The sequence below is a fragment of the Acinonyx jubatus genome, chromosome D4 (assembly GCF_027475565.1).
Source record: "Acinonyx jubatus isolate Ajub_Pintada_27869175 chromosome D4, VMU_Ajub_asm_v1.0, whole genome shotgun sequence".
NCBI classification, from domain to species: domain Eukaryota; kingdom Metazoa; phylum Chordata; class Mammalia; order Carnivora; family Felidae; genus Acinonyx; species Acinonyx jubatus.
In genome coordinates this window covers 64599068-64615566 of record NC_069391.1, presented here as the reverse complement: position 1 = coordinate 64615566, position 16499 = coordinate 64599068, and the positions used below count along the sequence as shown (strand labels likewise).

The 16499-nt window shown below is 42.6% G+C and overlaps 1 protein-coding gene and 1 non-coding gene across 12 annotated transcripts in view; both read left to right on the top strand.

Annotated features, from left to right (window-relative positions):
* Positions 1-16499, top strand: part of AOPEP (aminopeptidase O (putative)) — a 341245-nt gene that overhangs the window by 36244 nt on the left and 288502 nt on the right. For all 11 annotated transcript variants that reach the window (XR_008291205.1, XR_008291206.1, XR_008291207.1 and 8 more), the window contains 2 exons: positions 2-921; positions 15429-15595. Coding sequence is in view for 8 of the 11 variants with exons in the window: in XM_027048223.2 (XP_026904024.1) it covers positions 134-921; positions 15429-15595 (955 nt within the window). In the remaining 3 variants the exon portion in view is untranslated. Of the gene's footprint in view, position 1; positions 922-15428; positions 15596-16499 lie in introns of those variants that run through there.
* On the top strand, positions 14102-14208 carry LOC113596166 (U6 spliceosomal RNA). Its single transcript, XR_003416906.1, has one exon. It is a non-coding gene; the product is annotated as a U6 spliceosomal RNA (small nuclear RNA).

The following is a 16499-nucleotide window of genomic DNA, read 5'->3' as shown; positions in this document are numbered from 1 at the left end:
GGGGACTGAAAGAGCCATAATTGTGACATCAGGTGTTTTTTTGGTAAGCGGCCATTTATGATTCTGGAAGATTAAGGCAGCTAGGAAGCCCCTTCTGAGATTTTAACAAAGCTCTCGAACAACAACCAACGCCATGGACACAAAGCTGGACCCTTCCCGGGATGACCTACCTCTCATGGCCAACACCAGCCACATACTTGTGAAGCACTATGTACTGGATTTAGATGTGGACTTTGAAAGTCAAATCATCGAGGGCACCATAGTGCTTTTCTTTGAGTCTGGAAAGAAACAGAGTCGGTCCACCAAGGAACCCTGCCGAACAGAGTCAAACGAAGCCTGCAGATTTAGGATGCCTGAACCCTGCCATAGTCCTGTGACAGATACGAGGACCTTCTCCCCTAAAACAAGATCTAATGATTTTACAATCTGTGGTAAAGGTGAAAAAGATACTTCTGGTAAAGATGGTAACCATGACAACCGGGAACAGGCTTCTGGGATTTCTAGCTCAAAGTACTGCTGTGACACAGGGAATCATGGGAGTGAGGATTTTTTGCTAGTGTTGGACTGCTGTGATTTATCTGTGTTAAAGGTTGAGGAGGTGGATGTTGCTGCTGTGCCAGGTATTGAAAAATTGACAAGGTCTCCCAAGCTCACAGTTGTTTCTGAGGAGCTCAGGAATCAGATTGTGTGTGAACTTGTGACTCTGCCTGCAGATCGTTGGAGGGAGCAGTTAGACTATTATGCTCGTTGCAGCCAGGCTCCTGGCTGTGGGGAACTCCTGTTTGACACTGACACTTGGAGCTTGCAGATCAGGAAGACAGGGGCTCAGACAGCTACTGACTTTCCTCACGCCATAAGGATACGGTACAGCACCAAACCCCAGGGGCGATCAGTTACCTGGACCTCAGACCAGAGTGGCAGGTAGGTTATCTGGGCGCCCCACAGCCCCCTGCCCGTTCATCTCACACACTGGGAGAGAAGCCTTTGCAGGGACACTCTCAGACAGGGGACAGTCTCTGCAAAGATGCTCCTCTTTATTCTGTGGCATTACCCATCTAGCCTCAAATCCCTAGACCCACGGTGAAGCAGGTAAATTCCCAGGCATGCTCAACTCTTAATGGGATTATTTCCCTTAAGTCAGGATGAAAAGATTACTTTATTAAGCCCCTGTATTTCTGAGTTAGGAGATTGAAAGGCAAGCCTAATGATTAAATCCCGAGCCTAGCTCTCTGTTGGGATCTCTGCTGGTGACTTGAGTGCTGTAGATAGAAGCGGTATGTGGCTCTGAGCAAATACTTTCTCAAAGTTCCTTCAGATTCCCCCTGAGGGAACAAACTGCCGCCAAGTTTTGTTGGTGTGAGGCCTGCTAAAGTGGTTCCAAATAATGCCAGCTCTGCTTGGGGACTTTTCTTACTGTACCTGTGTCTTGGCAGCTGTGCCTCCCAGACTGTCGGTTGTCAGGTAGCGTGAACCCCCACAACACTGGAATGGTGTGTTTCTGTGGGGTGTGGCGGTCCTGCTGAGACTGCACACTTGCTCCTTTGGCGCTGATTCTTCCTATTTGACACCAGGAGCCTCTGGGTTTTTCGTGTGGAGAGAAGGAATTGATGAAGCATCAATTTCCAAGGGCACATTAGGTTAGGCAGCCATTTGTTCTGTTCTTCTTGCCCTTCCTCCCACAATTATTCGAGGTTTTTAGAATTTGAGAATTTTTAAATCAAACTTTTTTGATTCCTCATTATTTTACCTATTTCTTTGTGCTAATGTACTGCAAATCGATAGGAATGCTGATCTCCATGATCTTGTTTTGAGCGCCTTCTTTTATGGCATCAGACTCCCTTGACAGAAGTGGTCGTCTCTGGAAATTGCTTAGATCTCTTCCCTAACCCCCTTCCCCCTGAAACCTTTTAGATTTGCTTTATTTAAAGCATCACTTTAATTTTGGGCTCTAATTATCCTATTCCTTGCCTCCAATCTTACCTCTCTGCTCTGGTCTCCCACTCTACTTACAATGAGTTCAGTTCTTGTCTTTTTTCTGTTGGAGTCTGAGACAGTCTTTGGGAAATTGCAGGGTTGGTACAAACTTACACCAGTACAAAAGCATACTGATTTATGTATAGAATAACTTATTGGATATTCTTGGGAAACCAGGAGAGAAAGAAACAAGTGTTCTTTCTTTTTTTTTTTTTCTTTTTTAAGTTTATTTATTTATTTTGAGACAGAGGGAGAGCGCCAGCAGGGGAGGGGCAGGGAGAGAGGGAGAGAAAGAATCCCAAGCAGGCTCCATGCTGTCAGTACAGAGCCTGACGTGGGGCTCAATCTCACAAACCGGGAGGTCGTGACCTGAGGAGAAATCAAAAGCTGGACGCTTAACTGACTGAGCTAGCCAGGCTCAAAGAAACAGGTGTTCTAATTGTATCTTTAAAATTTTTTGAAATTATTAAGGATAGGGTTTTCAGTGAGCTTTAACAACATATGGTCTCTGAATACTTGATTAGGAAATCGGTTTTTAATACTCCTAGATATTTCATTTTTGAAATAAAATAATGGGGAAGAAGAATCTATTAATAGTAATTGGAAGAAATATTCATTAATGGCCTCACACATGGCTTCCTTCTCAGTGCTCACTACACAGAAAGAGATTAGATTTTTGAATTATGTTCCATGTCAGGTGTGAATTATGTATGGATAAATGCTGCTTTCTGTAAAGGAACTGAAGGGGTGCTTGGGCACATCTTGTTCCTGCAAAGGTTGTCTTGGCAAATTTACGTGTAATGTTTCCTCTTCTGATAATTCAATAAAATGCATGATCATAGCAGGAGTTTAAACTGTATCCTTGGAAATTTGTGATTATCTGTTAGTAAATAAATGGCATTTATGCAGCCTTACGAGGATAATAAATTTTGTTTTAAAAAAGAAATCCTCAAAAGATGTTTCCTCTCCCTTTTGTCTTTTTTTGGGGTAATTTATGGCCACTAAATCTTTTTAAACTCTCCCACATGCTTAAGAATAAATCTAGGTGTATATTGGTAACTGTTTGGATAGTTTAAGGACTTTAAAATGCCTAAGGATCCCAGGTTGCTAGACAGAAAAAATTCCTCAGTGATAAGAAGTTAATCATCATCAGGGTTACTAGGCTTTATGAATATGATTGTATGAAAATAGAAAATTTTACTATTGTATGAAAAATATAATTGGGTAGAGCTTATTTTCTCCAAGGCATAGAGTCTGCTTTTATTAAAACTAACATTTTATCCTTGAGTGGCAGAATACTATCTGCATACCTACCATAAATTCTTAGTCCTGGATAAGAAATGTTTTATTCTCATTTTACAATTAGGAAAATTGGATAAAGTTACTGAAAGCTCCTAGAAAAATCCATGTTTCAATTATAAGAGGGAACTATGTTTCTTACTTTTGATCTTTACCATGTCCATTTTTATGTGCAAAGATTTCAATATGTTTAAAAAATAATTACATTAGTTTTCAATAAATTTCTATTTTTAATCAGATAGTAGAAACTTAAGAAAATCTCTAAATTGTTAATACCTTCCCTTTTGAGTTCCATCAGTACCTTCTCCCCTTGTCACCCTCCCCCTGCCCCATGTTGAAAATAAAACTTAAATTATTTAATTTGATAATATATAAATAATTATCGTTTAGGAGATCAGAGGATCCTAGGCTGGAATGCACATTGTGACCAAACAATCTAACTGTATTAAAAATGTATGAAACAACCTCGCTGGCGGGGGTTGGGGGAGAAGGTGCTGACCTGTCACTTTGGAAATGAGGGGAGTCTGTAAAACTAAAGGCAAAAGGCAGTGCACCTCAGTACTGTGCTGTAATTGATTAAGGTATTTCCCATGGGGATACAGGTTAACAAGTCCAGGACCACTATACATGTCTACTGGAATTGAGCAATTCAGTCAATTATGTAAACCTGGGAACCAGGTTTCCTACTTTTGAAGTGGGAGGTTACAGAGAGCCAGGGGAGGACCCTAGAATGATCTATGTGCTGATAGATTAGAATTGGAGGCATCACTGTAAACTTATGTTTGGCTTAAGAGGGATACAGATGGTTGTATGTAGAAATACTGTAATTATAAGTAGGTGTTTTCCAAGGGTTAGCATGAAAGCATAAATTTCCTTGCTTGTCAGCCAAGAGTGTCTAAAAGCACAGTGCCTGGATCTTGGTTTTTACCATTCTCCAGTAAGGAAACCAGGGCTTCTTGGAGGAATGGCTAGGACTGGAGGAAATAGACAAGATGAGCCCTGGACCCCTTGTAGTGCCAGAAAATAAGGAAGTGCTCAAACAGCAGCAGTAGTAGCCTGCAATTGCGAGTATATGCCCAAGGTCCAAGGAGCCATCTGAAAGAACTCCTAATGAACAAAGCTGGGCAACAATGTAAAATAGTTTTGGATGATGACCTAAAGTATAAAATAAATATTCATGAGTTCACATTGATATAAATATTTGAATAAACAAATGGAGGCGAACAGACAAATCTAAGGTATAGAAGTTGTCCAAATTATGTAGATACTCTATCCTCAAGGAGATGGAACATAACTCCTGGCTCCTTACCAAGTATGGACTGAGAAAAATGAGTAACTTTACATTAGAAAAACCTGACAATCATGACCTGTCAGTGAGGAGGTCAAAATTAACATCAGTAATGTTGATAGTGTGTACCCTTGGTATGATGTGATGAAATGACATCTTTGTGATTGTCCTCCCTCCAAACCCATCATCCCAATGGAACCAAGAAAAAAACATCAGATAAATCCCAGTTGAGGGACATTCAAAAAATACCCAACCTGTACTCCTCAAAACTCTCAGGGCTAACATAAACAAAGAAAAGAAAGTCTTAAACTGTCACAGTCCAGAGAAGCCTAAGGAGACATGAAGGAGATAAAAATAGTATATCCTGGAACAGAAAAAGGATATTAGGGAGAACCAAGGAAATCTGAATAAAATACAGACTTTAGTTAATAATGTGTCAATATTGGTTTATCAGTTGTGACAAATATACTAACGGAAAATGTTAATAAAAGTGAGTACGGGGTAAATGGGAAATCTATGTATTATCTTTGCACTTGTAAAAATAAATCTAAACCTGATCTAAAATAATGTTTATTAAAAAAATAAACTACAAATTTGGAAAGCAGTCACCATCTTTATACCTTAAAATCTCCTTTTTGTAAGGGAGATTTTTATCAAGTGACCATGTTTTCTGGGGAACTGAAAATGTATTTGAAGCTATAATAGAGTATTTCTTCCAATAATTTTCAGTAATTTCTTCTTCCCCATTATTATTCTAGTTCTAAAGTGAGATATCTGGGGGTGCCTATGTGGCTCGGTCGATTAAGTATCCGACTTCCGCTCAGGTCATGATCTCACCACTCGTGAGTTGGAGCCCTGTGTCAGGTTCTCTGCTGACATCTCAGAGCCTGGAGCCTGCTTCAGATTCTGTGTCTCTTTCTCTCTCCCCTTCCCCTGCTCACGCATTGTCTCTCTCTCTCTCTCTCTCTCTCTCTCTCTCTCTGTCTGTCTCTCTCTCTCAAAAGTTAATAAACATTTAAAAACATTTAAAAAAAAATAAAGTGAGATATCTGGTAGTGTGAAAGCTACAGTTTCCTACCTAGGTTTAGCCATTGTGGGATTATGGAAGATCTTGAACCGAAATGCTCTTTCTTGCCTCAGTCATTACAGGTGACATTTAAAAAGGGCTGCCGAAACAAACACGTATGTAACAATTTGATACAACATGCTTCTTGAAAACCCTGTTTACGTTGTGTAGTGTCAGTGTGTGTGCCCTCTAAAACTATTTTGAAGAACTATTTCAGAACAGGGACTGAGTCAAGAATGTGTTAAGGAGTTATTGTTAAGCTGGGAAGGAAGGGGACTTAATATCTTTTTGGTTCTAGATCCCTAGTGTACCTAAAAAAAAAAAACTTTTAGAAATGAAAATCTTTAAGGGTGGTGCCTGGCTGGCTCAGTTGGTTAAGTGTCAGACTCTTGATTTCAGGTCAGGTCATGATCCCATGGCCATGAGATCAAGCCTGAGTCCGCTTAAGATTCATTCTCTCTCTCTCTCTCTGCCCCTCCCCTCTGGACCTCTGCCCCTCCTCTGCTGGAGCGCGTGCATGCTCTCTCTCTCTCAAAAAAAAAAAAAAAAAAAAAAAAAAGTCTTAAAAAAAAAAAATAAAGAAGAGGTGCCTGGGTGGCTCTGTCTGTTAAGCATCTGACTCTGGATTTCAGCTCAGGTCATTATCTCACAATTTCTTGAGTTCGAGTTCTACGTGGGCTCAGTGCTGACAGTGTGGAGCCTGCTTGAGATTCTCCCTCTTTCTCTGCCCCTTCCCCACTGCACTCTCTCTGTCTCTCTCAAAATAAATAAATAAATTTAAGGGAAAAAAAAGAAATGGAAATCTTTAATTCAAAGTTTATGTACGTTTCCATTTACTTTTCTTTTCCACTGAATAAAATGTTATTTAAAACCAAAGCATTCTCTCTGGTAACCCATTCTCTTTTCCCTTAGGATCATTATAATAGTCGTGGAACCAGCCAAGTGGTGTAGATAATCTGGGTTTAAGCTGATGACATCACTGAACAGGAGTTGGAGTTGAAATTCAGTTAAATATAGGAAATTTATTTTTAAAGCCCCACTTACTTGGATCATCGTTAAAGATAAGGAAACTGATTAGGAAAATACACTATAATTTAAAGTAATATTAAAAGTTTTTAATTCCTTACATCACTATGATGTTGTTTTAGACAAGACCAGAATGAAGTTGGCAAGATACTAAAGAGAATAATTTTTTCAATTATGTTTATTATTTAGCTATTGGACCAAGGAAAATGTAGACTTCAGGAGTATTTTTAGTTTGATAGCAAAACCAGATGTTAAAACATGTTCCCCCTCCCCCACTGAAGTAGTTTCATTGTTTAATATCTCACTATAAAGGAAAGATTTAAGAGAATTGAGCAGATCTTTTGGAAGAGATTTCAGGTCTGAAAGGAACATTTCTACAGCTAATCCTTTTTTTTTCTTGCTTGCTTCAAGAAACCAATACAAAATTCATGAGGACTGAGGTAGGGATGCACAATAATGCTGTGATACCATTGTAAGAGGAGGAAGTGATAGTCCCAAACTTAAAAGTTTGCAAGCGTTCTACTCTAGCCTCTTTCTCCCCTTGCTAACATTCTAGATATATCTCTGTTTCCTAGAATCCCAGGAGAAAAGGCAAGGATGGACTGTCTTAATTTACAAAAGTAACCCAAGTGACTAGCCAACCAAACAGAAAAACCCTGAATAACCAAACATCAGTAGAAAATAACAAATCACAATGACCTATACCAAAGAGCATCGTATGTTGGAAAGAAGCTGGAAAGTGAGAGCCAGGAGACCTGAGGACTTGTCCCTTGTCCGAGCCGTGCTGCCCATTAGCTGTTTGACTTCAGATAAGGCATTTTACTTCCCCGAGCTTAATTTTCTCATGTGCTAAAAAGAGATTTCATTGTGGGATCTCCAGATGAGACTTCCAGATGAGAAATACTGTCTTTGCCTTTATAAACAACTTGCCTATTCTGTACCCAAAACACTTGTGCTGAAAAGTGGTGAGTTTCTGACTCAAAGCCACTTCCATTCAGTCCAGTTCCTTTTGTACACAAAATCTGAGTCAAAGTAGCATTCTCCTTGCACCTGCCACATGTCCAGTATGATTGATGGATCCTGGTTTCAGTAATTATGCCATGAAGGAGAATATAATGAGGAAGGTGTGTGTGGAGAGTTGAGGGGAGAGAGTGAGTCATAGTTGACATTTCCTATTTTAGTAGTTCGGTTCTTGGTTTTTGTGGCACAAGAAAGCAAGAGGGTTGCTTGCCTATAACTTGGGTTTAAGGAGAACATGGAGTCTTACAAAAGATCAGGTGCTGGAAAGGGAAGAGATGGTAATGAACTGGAAGAGGCCTGATGACTTTGTTACCCTGGCAAGTTTATGAAAGAATCCGACCCACCGGCACTGTTAACATCTGCGGCCCCTTAGCCTCCAGTGACCAGATCAGTATCTCATTATGGGAAAACACCCCAACAAGCTACACTCATGGCAGCTTCAAGCTCATCACCTCCTGCCTGCTTCTCCTGAAGCAGCCCTCTCCCCAGTCACTGAACCAAGTCTCTGAAAACAGGTGATTTTATGGAAAGCAGTGGAATTTGAAATGTTATTTAAACTAAGAATAACCCCCTTTTCACACTGACTGCAAAAAGACAAATCATATAATCATCACCTGAAGAAAAAGAAAATATGTGGTTTGAATCAATCCCCTTCAAGTGTTCCTTCTATCTAGAAGTTTATCTTCTATCTATAAGGTGGCTCCTTAAGACAATGAGCAAGCATGGGAGTGTTTGCCGACCTCTTACCTTGGAAGGCATAGGTCATAGTCCATTGGGCTACTATAACAAGATGCCACAAATTTATTTCCTACTGTTCTGGAGGCTGGGAGTCCAAGATCAGGGTGCCAGTGTGGTCAGGTTCTGATGAAGGCACTCTCCTGGGTTGCAGACTGTTGATTTCTAGCATAGGGGAAGGGGCTTAGGGGCTAACGGTATCAGTCACGTTCATGCAATCCTTGTCCTCATGTGACCTAAGCACCTCCCAAAGGCCCCATCTTATAATCCCATCAGTCACATTGGGCATTAGGATTTCAACATAGGAATTTGAGGGGACACATTCAGCCCATAGCAGCATAGTGTGTCTCACCCTTGTTTGACCACTCCACGAACACAAACGTGTCAAACTGAAGTAGTAGCCATTCTGGCAAGTTCTTCCTCCACTTAGAAGTTCTCTTTTATTTATTTATTTTATTTTTTAACGTTTATGTATTTTTGAGAGACAGAGAGTGACAGACAACGAGCAGGGGGAGGGGCAGAGAGAGGGAGACACAGAATCTGAAGGAGGCTCTGGGCTCCGAGCTGTCAGCACAGAGCCTGACGTGGGGCTCGAACCCACGAACTGTGAGATCATGACCTGAGCAAAGTCAGATGCCCAACCAACTGAGCCACCCAGGCACCCCCCAACTTAGAAGCTGTTTAATGGCAGCAAGTCATGGGGCCGCTCTCATGCTGTCTTACCCTGTTCTTTTTCTGATTTTCAGTGTCTTCCTCCACATTCCCACAACTCCCGTGCAGTTAACTGAGCTCTCCAGGAAGTCTTTCATTGGGTGGCTATCCCAGGGCATGTGGGATGAGCCCTGGTGTGGGAGAATTTTCCTTTGCGTGCTAGAAGGAATTTTTCAGTCTGGAAATAATGAAGTTCTAAGCATTGGAGACTGGCGCCTGCACATCTGTCCCGTGAGCGTTTTAGCAACATGGCCGAGGTGCAAGGCTGTGCATGTTGAATAAACACAGCTGCATTTATTTCTGTGATTACACATCCAGATAGCTGCAGAGCATGTTTATAAATGCACATAGATTTTCCTCCCCTCTTGGGGCACCAGGGGTGGGGGACAGGAAATCAGCTGTCTGTAGTTCTTGTTTGTAGGTGTGCATGATGGGAGCCATCTTTACTCTTGAATCACTATGTGGGGAGTAAGATTTTCATGATTCAGTGAAGTCCCTACATTCACCCATTCTCCACTTTTTGTTGGATGCCCCAAATTCCACCATTAGAGTTTTATCCAGAGGTTAAAGTTTTCATCTCTGTTAAAATATAGTTACATAACTTTAAATTGTATTAGATATTTTGCACTAGGGCATGTGACATGCATAAGGATACCAGGTTGTAAAAGCTCAAAGCGCCATTGCTTATAAAGTCCCTGGTGCTTGGTTTGGGCATGTTGGGAAGGAAGGAGAGAGGCTGCAACTGAGAAAGAAGAAAAGGCCAAGAAAGGAGGAGGCTGAGAGCACGAAGATAATCTGCGATTTCAAGAAATTTTGCCTAGGACCTCCCTCTTTGGTGATTTTTTTCCTATTGGTGAAAACATTCCAATAAGAAAGCAATGAGGTCTTCTATCAGACGTGGCTATATTTATGGATGGGGCTTTTACACTTTCAGAGTTACTGCTCTGGAGACCAAGGGGAAAGTGTGGTGTTTCTCCTAATCAGATGGTGCGGGAGGGGGGGGTCCCCAAATGTGGGGCGTCCTGATAGGGTGGGGGCAGGCAGCATGGGCAGTGAAAGAATTCACCAAAGGCAGAGCAAGGGAGATAGAAGTTTACTGAATACACTGCAAGGGAGCCCAAGGGAGGACAGCAAAGGACAGACTGTCTGCATTGAGGCTGTGGTTGGGGCTGTTTTTAAGGGGGAAGGTGAGGACATATGGGGACATAAGGAATTTTCCCCTTTTTTCGTACCTGCACCTGGTTGTAAGTAGCTCATAAGTCAGTTGGGGCCTGTGGATATTCTGAGGTTTGTCACCTGATGAGCCAGGTGGTTGCTGTGGGCCCTTTTGCCTTCCTCTACATTGCATTACTGAAGCCTGTTGCCTAAAAGTGGCCTCTACAGAAAATAGAGAACACATAGATTAAAGAAAAAAAATGTTTAATGTTTATTTTTGAGAGAGAGAGAGAGCAGGGAAGGGGCAGAGAGAGAGGGAGACACAGAATCCCAAGCAGGCTCTGTGCTGTTGGCGCAGAGCCTGATGCGGGGCTTGATCCCATAAACTGTGAGATCATGACCTGAGCTGAAGTTGGGCGCTCAACTGACTGAGCCACCCAGGCACCCCTAAAATACATAGATTCTAGCAGCAAGGATGCCCCCGCCCCCATGTAAAGAGAAGGTTGCAGAAGAGGATTGTGAGGACAGTTGGGGGGGGGGGCGGTGGGAGGCAAGAGCTTTCTGGGGGCCTGGCTGCATAACTAATCTCCTTGATGGGAGAGTCCTGGAACCCAGTGACAATAGGACAGAAAGAGCCTTCAAGAGGATGCCAGGGAGGTCAAGACAGAACTCTAGAATAAAGTATCTAGAACTAGACCATTTAGAGGGTAAATAATGGAGAATGGGAGAAGAAAGGATGGTGATAACAGTGCTTTTTAAAAATCCAGCCAATGGAAGGATTTCCTTCCCCACACACTCCCTGATTTGTGGGTGGTACCCAGACTCAAATCTGCCAGCAGCATCAGTAGTTAGTTCATAAACCCATCATTCCTCAGTTTTCTAAGATCGGTCTGATTTCTAACACTCAGTCCCATTGCTGAACACTGTACTGTTTGTGGTTAGAAAATCATGATCTCTGGGCCCATACAAGTGTCCTCTGCCATAGAGTGTGTAAAGCCCTGTATGGGCAAATTAATTAGGAATTCTTCTTCCTTGTCTCTTCCTGTGACCTTGCTTGTCATCTTGAGTTTCCTTTCTTGCTTAATAGCTTTGCAATCCATCTTATCACCTGAGCCAGAAACCTGAGAAAATTCTCTTATCTATTGCTGCATAACAAATTACCCCAAACTTAACAACTTAAAAGAACAAACATTTATTATCTCACAGGGTTTCTGAGGGTTAAGATTCCAGGAGCAGCTTAATCGGGTGGTTCTGGCTCAGGATCTCTTACAAGGTTGCAGTCAGCTATCTGTCAGGGCCACAGGCATCTCAGCTGGACAATTCTCTTCCAAATTCATTTGCATGGTTATTGACAGACCTCAGGTCCTCCCTGACTGTACACCAGAGGTCTCTATATTCTAGCACATGGGCCCCTCCAGAGGCTGTGTGAGTACTGTTTTGACATGGCAGCTGGGTGCCCTCCAGAGCATGTGATAGGGAGGGAGGCAGGCGGGGGGGGGTGGGAGGAAGGGAGGGACAGAGAGACACTGAGAGACCCTAAAATGAAAGTCACAGATTTTTAAATTCTCTAATCTCAGAAATGACATCTCTTCTGCCATATCCTATTGGTCACACAGACCAACCCTGCTACAGTGTGGGAGGGGACTCCATAAGGGTATGAATACCAGGAGGCAAGGGTTATTGGGGGCCACCTTGGAAGCAGCTATCTCTGAGCGGCTCCTTTCCTTCTTCTCCTTCAGCAGATCATTAAGTCCTTCTGATTCTTCCTCTACAGTGTTTTTCAGATATGACAGCATCTGAAATCTGTTTCTTCAGGGAAGAGGCATGGAGGCTGATGGAGGAAGCCTTGGGGACCACACACCTAAGGGCACAGGGGGAATATATAATACTGTGCTCCAGCCCAAACTTATAGGGAGAAGGAGAGCATACCTCTTGGCAAGCCAGTCTTTTGGGGAGGATTCATTCCCTGTGCAGGGAAGGGGAGACATGTAACACTAGAGTCACCCTACAGAAACCAGGTGCTGAGCACAATAGCAAGTGAGCACGGGTGCTTTCAGACTTGACCTAAGCACCTAGGATTTAAGACCATAATATGAGGTCAGCTCCCCCTTTGCATGGGGCAGAGAAAGTCTTTTTTTTTTTTTTAATTTTTTTTAATGTTTATTTTTGACAGATGAGAGAGAGAGAGACAGAGCATGAGCAGGGGAGAGGCAGAGAGAGAGGGAGACACAGAATCTGAAACCGGCTCTAGGCTCTGAGCTGTCAGCACAGAGCCCGATGCGGGGCAGGAACTCACAGACCACAAGATCATGACCTGAGCCGAAGTCAGATACTCAGTCGACTGAGCCACCCAGGCGCCCCTTGGGCAGAGAAAGTCTTAGGAGATCTCCAGTCAAAGGTCTGTCACTTCCTTGTAAATGTCACAAATAGGTTTAACTCCACATGTCTACTTAGATTGGAAGTGGCTTCCTAGAGCTCTTGAACTGAGAAAAGTTGTGGGATCCATTCTGCTTCAGTGAGGAAGAAAGCCTTGATTCTCAATGTCTACCATTGTCAGAGGAAACGAGTTTATACCTGCCATTTGGCTGGTGGGAATACACCCCATTTCCACCAATGATACCTTTCTTCCTTGAGACCCTCCTATAAGATGGGCTTTGGGGGAAAAAGCAAAACAGTTAGTAGAGTTTTCAGAAGTAGGCATACCTTGAACCCCAACTCTGTGAGCTACTTGAGCTGCTACAGCACTGTCCCACCTTGCACCCACCACTACCAGCCCCACCTGGGAGGAAGCTGGGAGAACCTCATTCGGTTCTTCAACAGTCTAAAGCTGGATGGTTAACCAAGATTAAGTCAACTGACTAAGGGTCCAAGGAGGCCAAGGTGGGAGTTCAGAACTCGTTGGTGGGAAATTCTGGGCCTTCTATGAAAATTTACCTTTGTTCTTAGATTTATAAACTTGGGACCAGAATCATAAGTTTATGGCCCAGAATAGAGGTTGGCTCTGCCCTCCATCGCCGTTTGACTTGGGACTCGGAGAGGTCAAGGGACTTTCTCACAGTCATTTGATAAGTTGGCCAGGACCACGGGCTCCATCATTTCTAATCTTTCCCTGCCCTGTGTTGGACGTGCGAGCACAGTGGCATGCACACTGCCTGGACAGAGAGGCTACAGCTGCCTGTTTGCTCTGACATCCAGTTTCTGCCCTCCTTGTGACCTCTGAATGACAAGGAACCTCATTTCCCAGGCTGCCTTGTCTTCTGCCTCCTACTAGGTTTGGTCCACGGTTTGGGGCACTGGTGGAAAATTTGAGAGCAGGAGTTGGTGAGAAACAAGGTATTTCTTCCTCCCTCCCTGCTTTCTTTGGCATCTCCAGTAGTGACTGAGTCTCCCCTGGTCCCAGCACCCGTTGGACAGTCCCCACTGTGCCTCTGGCTTCTGCCATATGACCCCTTGAGCTGCAACCCAGTAATTCCCAGTAACACCAGCTCCCTCAGCCTGAGGACTCACTGCTGTTTACCCCTTCAGCTAATCCCTGGGTTGCCTCATTTTCCTCTGGCTTCTCAGCTCTTCTATTATTGGTATAGCCAGTTGCCTATATTAAATTACTTATGTTTGGTAAGATCTAGACTGGTGTGTCCTTTCCTTACTGGGCCCTGAATGATGGAGTAGGACCATCATTCTGTGTGTTCCCTCACATTATAGGAACACAATAAATGTTGAGTCATAACCATGTTAATGAAAAAGGAAAACCAGTTTACCCAAGAGAGTTAGTGCTCTGCTCTATTCCTTTACTCTATAAATCAAGCTGATTAAAACTACATCATGTTGTGCTCACTTCGGCAGCACATATACTAAAATTGGAACGACACGGAGAAGATTAGCGTGGCCCCTGCGCAAGGATGACACGCAAATTCGTGAAGCATTCCATATTTTTGGGTAAGGGGCATCAAGGAATCTACCCCTGAAATCATTGTTTCACTATATGCTAACTAATTTGGATGCAAATTTTAAAAAGTAAAAAATAAAATTAAAAAAAAAAACCCTACATCATGTTTGTCGTAATTCCTGAAAAGCAAAAAAGTGGAGACATTTTCTTAAGACATTTTCCTGAGGGTCAGTTGTGTGCCTTCAACTCTGGTGTCAAAAGAATGGATTTCTTTGATCTCCTGGATCTTTTCCATCTCTGTCCTCTGATTTAATCATGGAAAGGATCGTTCTTGGTATGGGTGGGTTTGTAATTTTTAATTGTTGCAGAACGAGCCCTAACGTCATACTATTTGGTTTCCTCCACTCGCTTTGGTAATGACTCTACTTGGCCTTCCCATCACAAGCTTGGTTGTTGTGACCTACAGTCCTGTTTATATGCCAACCCCTGTTCTTGGCCTCCACACAAGGATTCCCACAAGGGTTCCATTTGAGATGGTGGTTTCCAACATTGGGGATATCTGCCCGCCAGCAACTGGATTTGAGACCACCAGCTTGTTTTTCCAAACATTAATATCTCAGTGATCTCTAAACATATTTTCTTTTCCAGAATGTTTTCCAAAAGGTTTGTAAGAATGTCTCTAAACCTTTTTGTTTTCTTCTGAAGGTATTAAGGGCCTAAGGGGAGGGGCATGGGTAATATAAATTTTAAATTGGCAGAATAGTGGGGCACCTGGGTGGCCCATTCGGTTAAGCGTCCCACTTGGTTTCAGCTCAGGTCATGATCTCACAGTTTGTGAGTTCGAGCCCCACGTAGGGCTCCCTGCTTGGGATTCTCTCTCTCTCTCTCTCTCTCTCTCTCTCTCTCTCTGGCCCTTCTCTGTTTGTACTCTCTCTCTCAAAAATAGATATATAGATAAACTTAAAATAAATTGACAGAATGGTATTTAAAGCTATATCCAAAAATATATTCTTCCCTTAAAAAAAACAACAACAACAACAATTCTCTTTACATATTTAAGTAATTCATTTGGGAGAAGTTACTACCCAGCTATTCACATAGCCAGCCCTTGGCAGTTTTAGTTCAAAATGCTTTGAAACCAGTCAACTACAAAGCCTCAAATGTTTTCTCTTTAAAAGCTCAACTTAACCTTCACTATGGCGGTGGTGAGAAAAGTGACAACTCATTTAAAGATTCTCCCCTTTTGTTTCTTTGTCTTTCTTCTGCAGGCCATGTGTTTATACTATGGGATCTCCCATAAACAACAGGGCCCTTTTTCCCTGCCAGGAGCCACCCGTTGCCATGTCAACATGGCAAGCTACAGTTCGAGCAGCTGCATCTTTTGTTGTTTTAATGAGTGGGGAAAATTCTGCCAAGCCAACACAGCTTCGGGAAGGTACCGTACATGTGTTCTGTGCTTCTTTCTGTATTGCGCACATGCTGGACCCAGGGATCCAGTACGCGATGTTTTTCTCAACTTTAAAGAGCTCCTTGATTAGTTGGGTTGGAATGAACCTACTAAAAACGTTTTGCCAGAGAAAACAGCAGGGGATGGGGAGGGGCACTTGAGAGTCTGGACAAAGCATGCGGGGCTCTTCTTCATGCCAGAGTTATCAATTCCTAGATTATTTTAGCAGTTGCTTTCACCTGGTGGTTTGTGGGCCATAAGCGGGTGGTCTCAGCTGAAGATTTTGGGCAGGCAAATGTGTCACAGAAACACTGTTACAGTTGGGTTGTCTGGAGTTCAGTCGTGGAGCCTGTACCAGGTTATTCATTGCACTGAGCCATCGAACTCCTGTTGGCTGACCCACCGGAGATGCCCTGCTAAGGCATCTGTTCTACACACTGTTTGCCGATTCGGTTCTGAATCAAAGGTGTGTAAGAAAGATGGAAGGCAAGTGCTAACGCATCAACGTTTTGTCTGCGAGTCACGTGCCTATTGCACTAGCTAACATTTTCAGTTAGGATCCAGAGTGTGTTGACGCCAGGTAAAACTTTTGTAATTATATTACATATTTTTTCTTCATTTAAAATATGGTGTCTCCTCCTATGTACTTATTATAGAAACTTTAACACTTATAGAAAAGCAGAAGTAATACAAAATAACTTTAGAGAAAGTGGTTGCTAACATTTTGCTGCATTTCCCCCCAGTGTTTGAAATCAGTATGTATAATACGTGTTATCATTTCAAAATTGTCGTCGTAGCACATAAGAGTTTTATATTCCACTCTTTTCACTTGTACTGTATCTTGAATTTTTTTAGGCCACTAAGTATTTTTCAAAAATATGATTTTAATGTC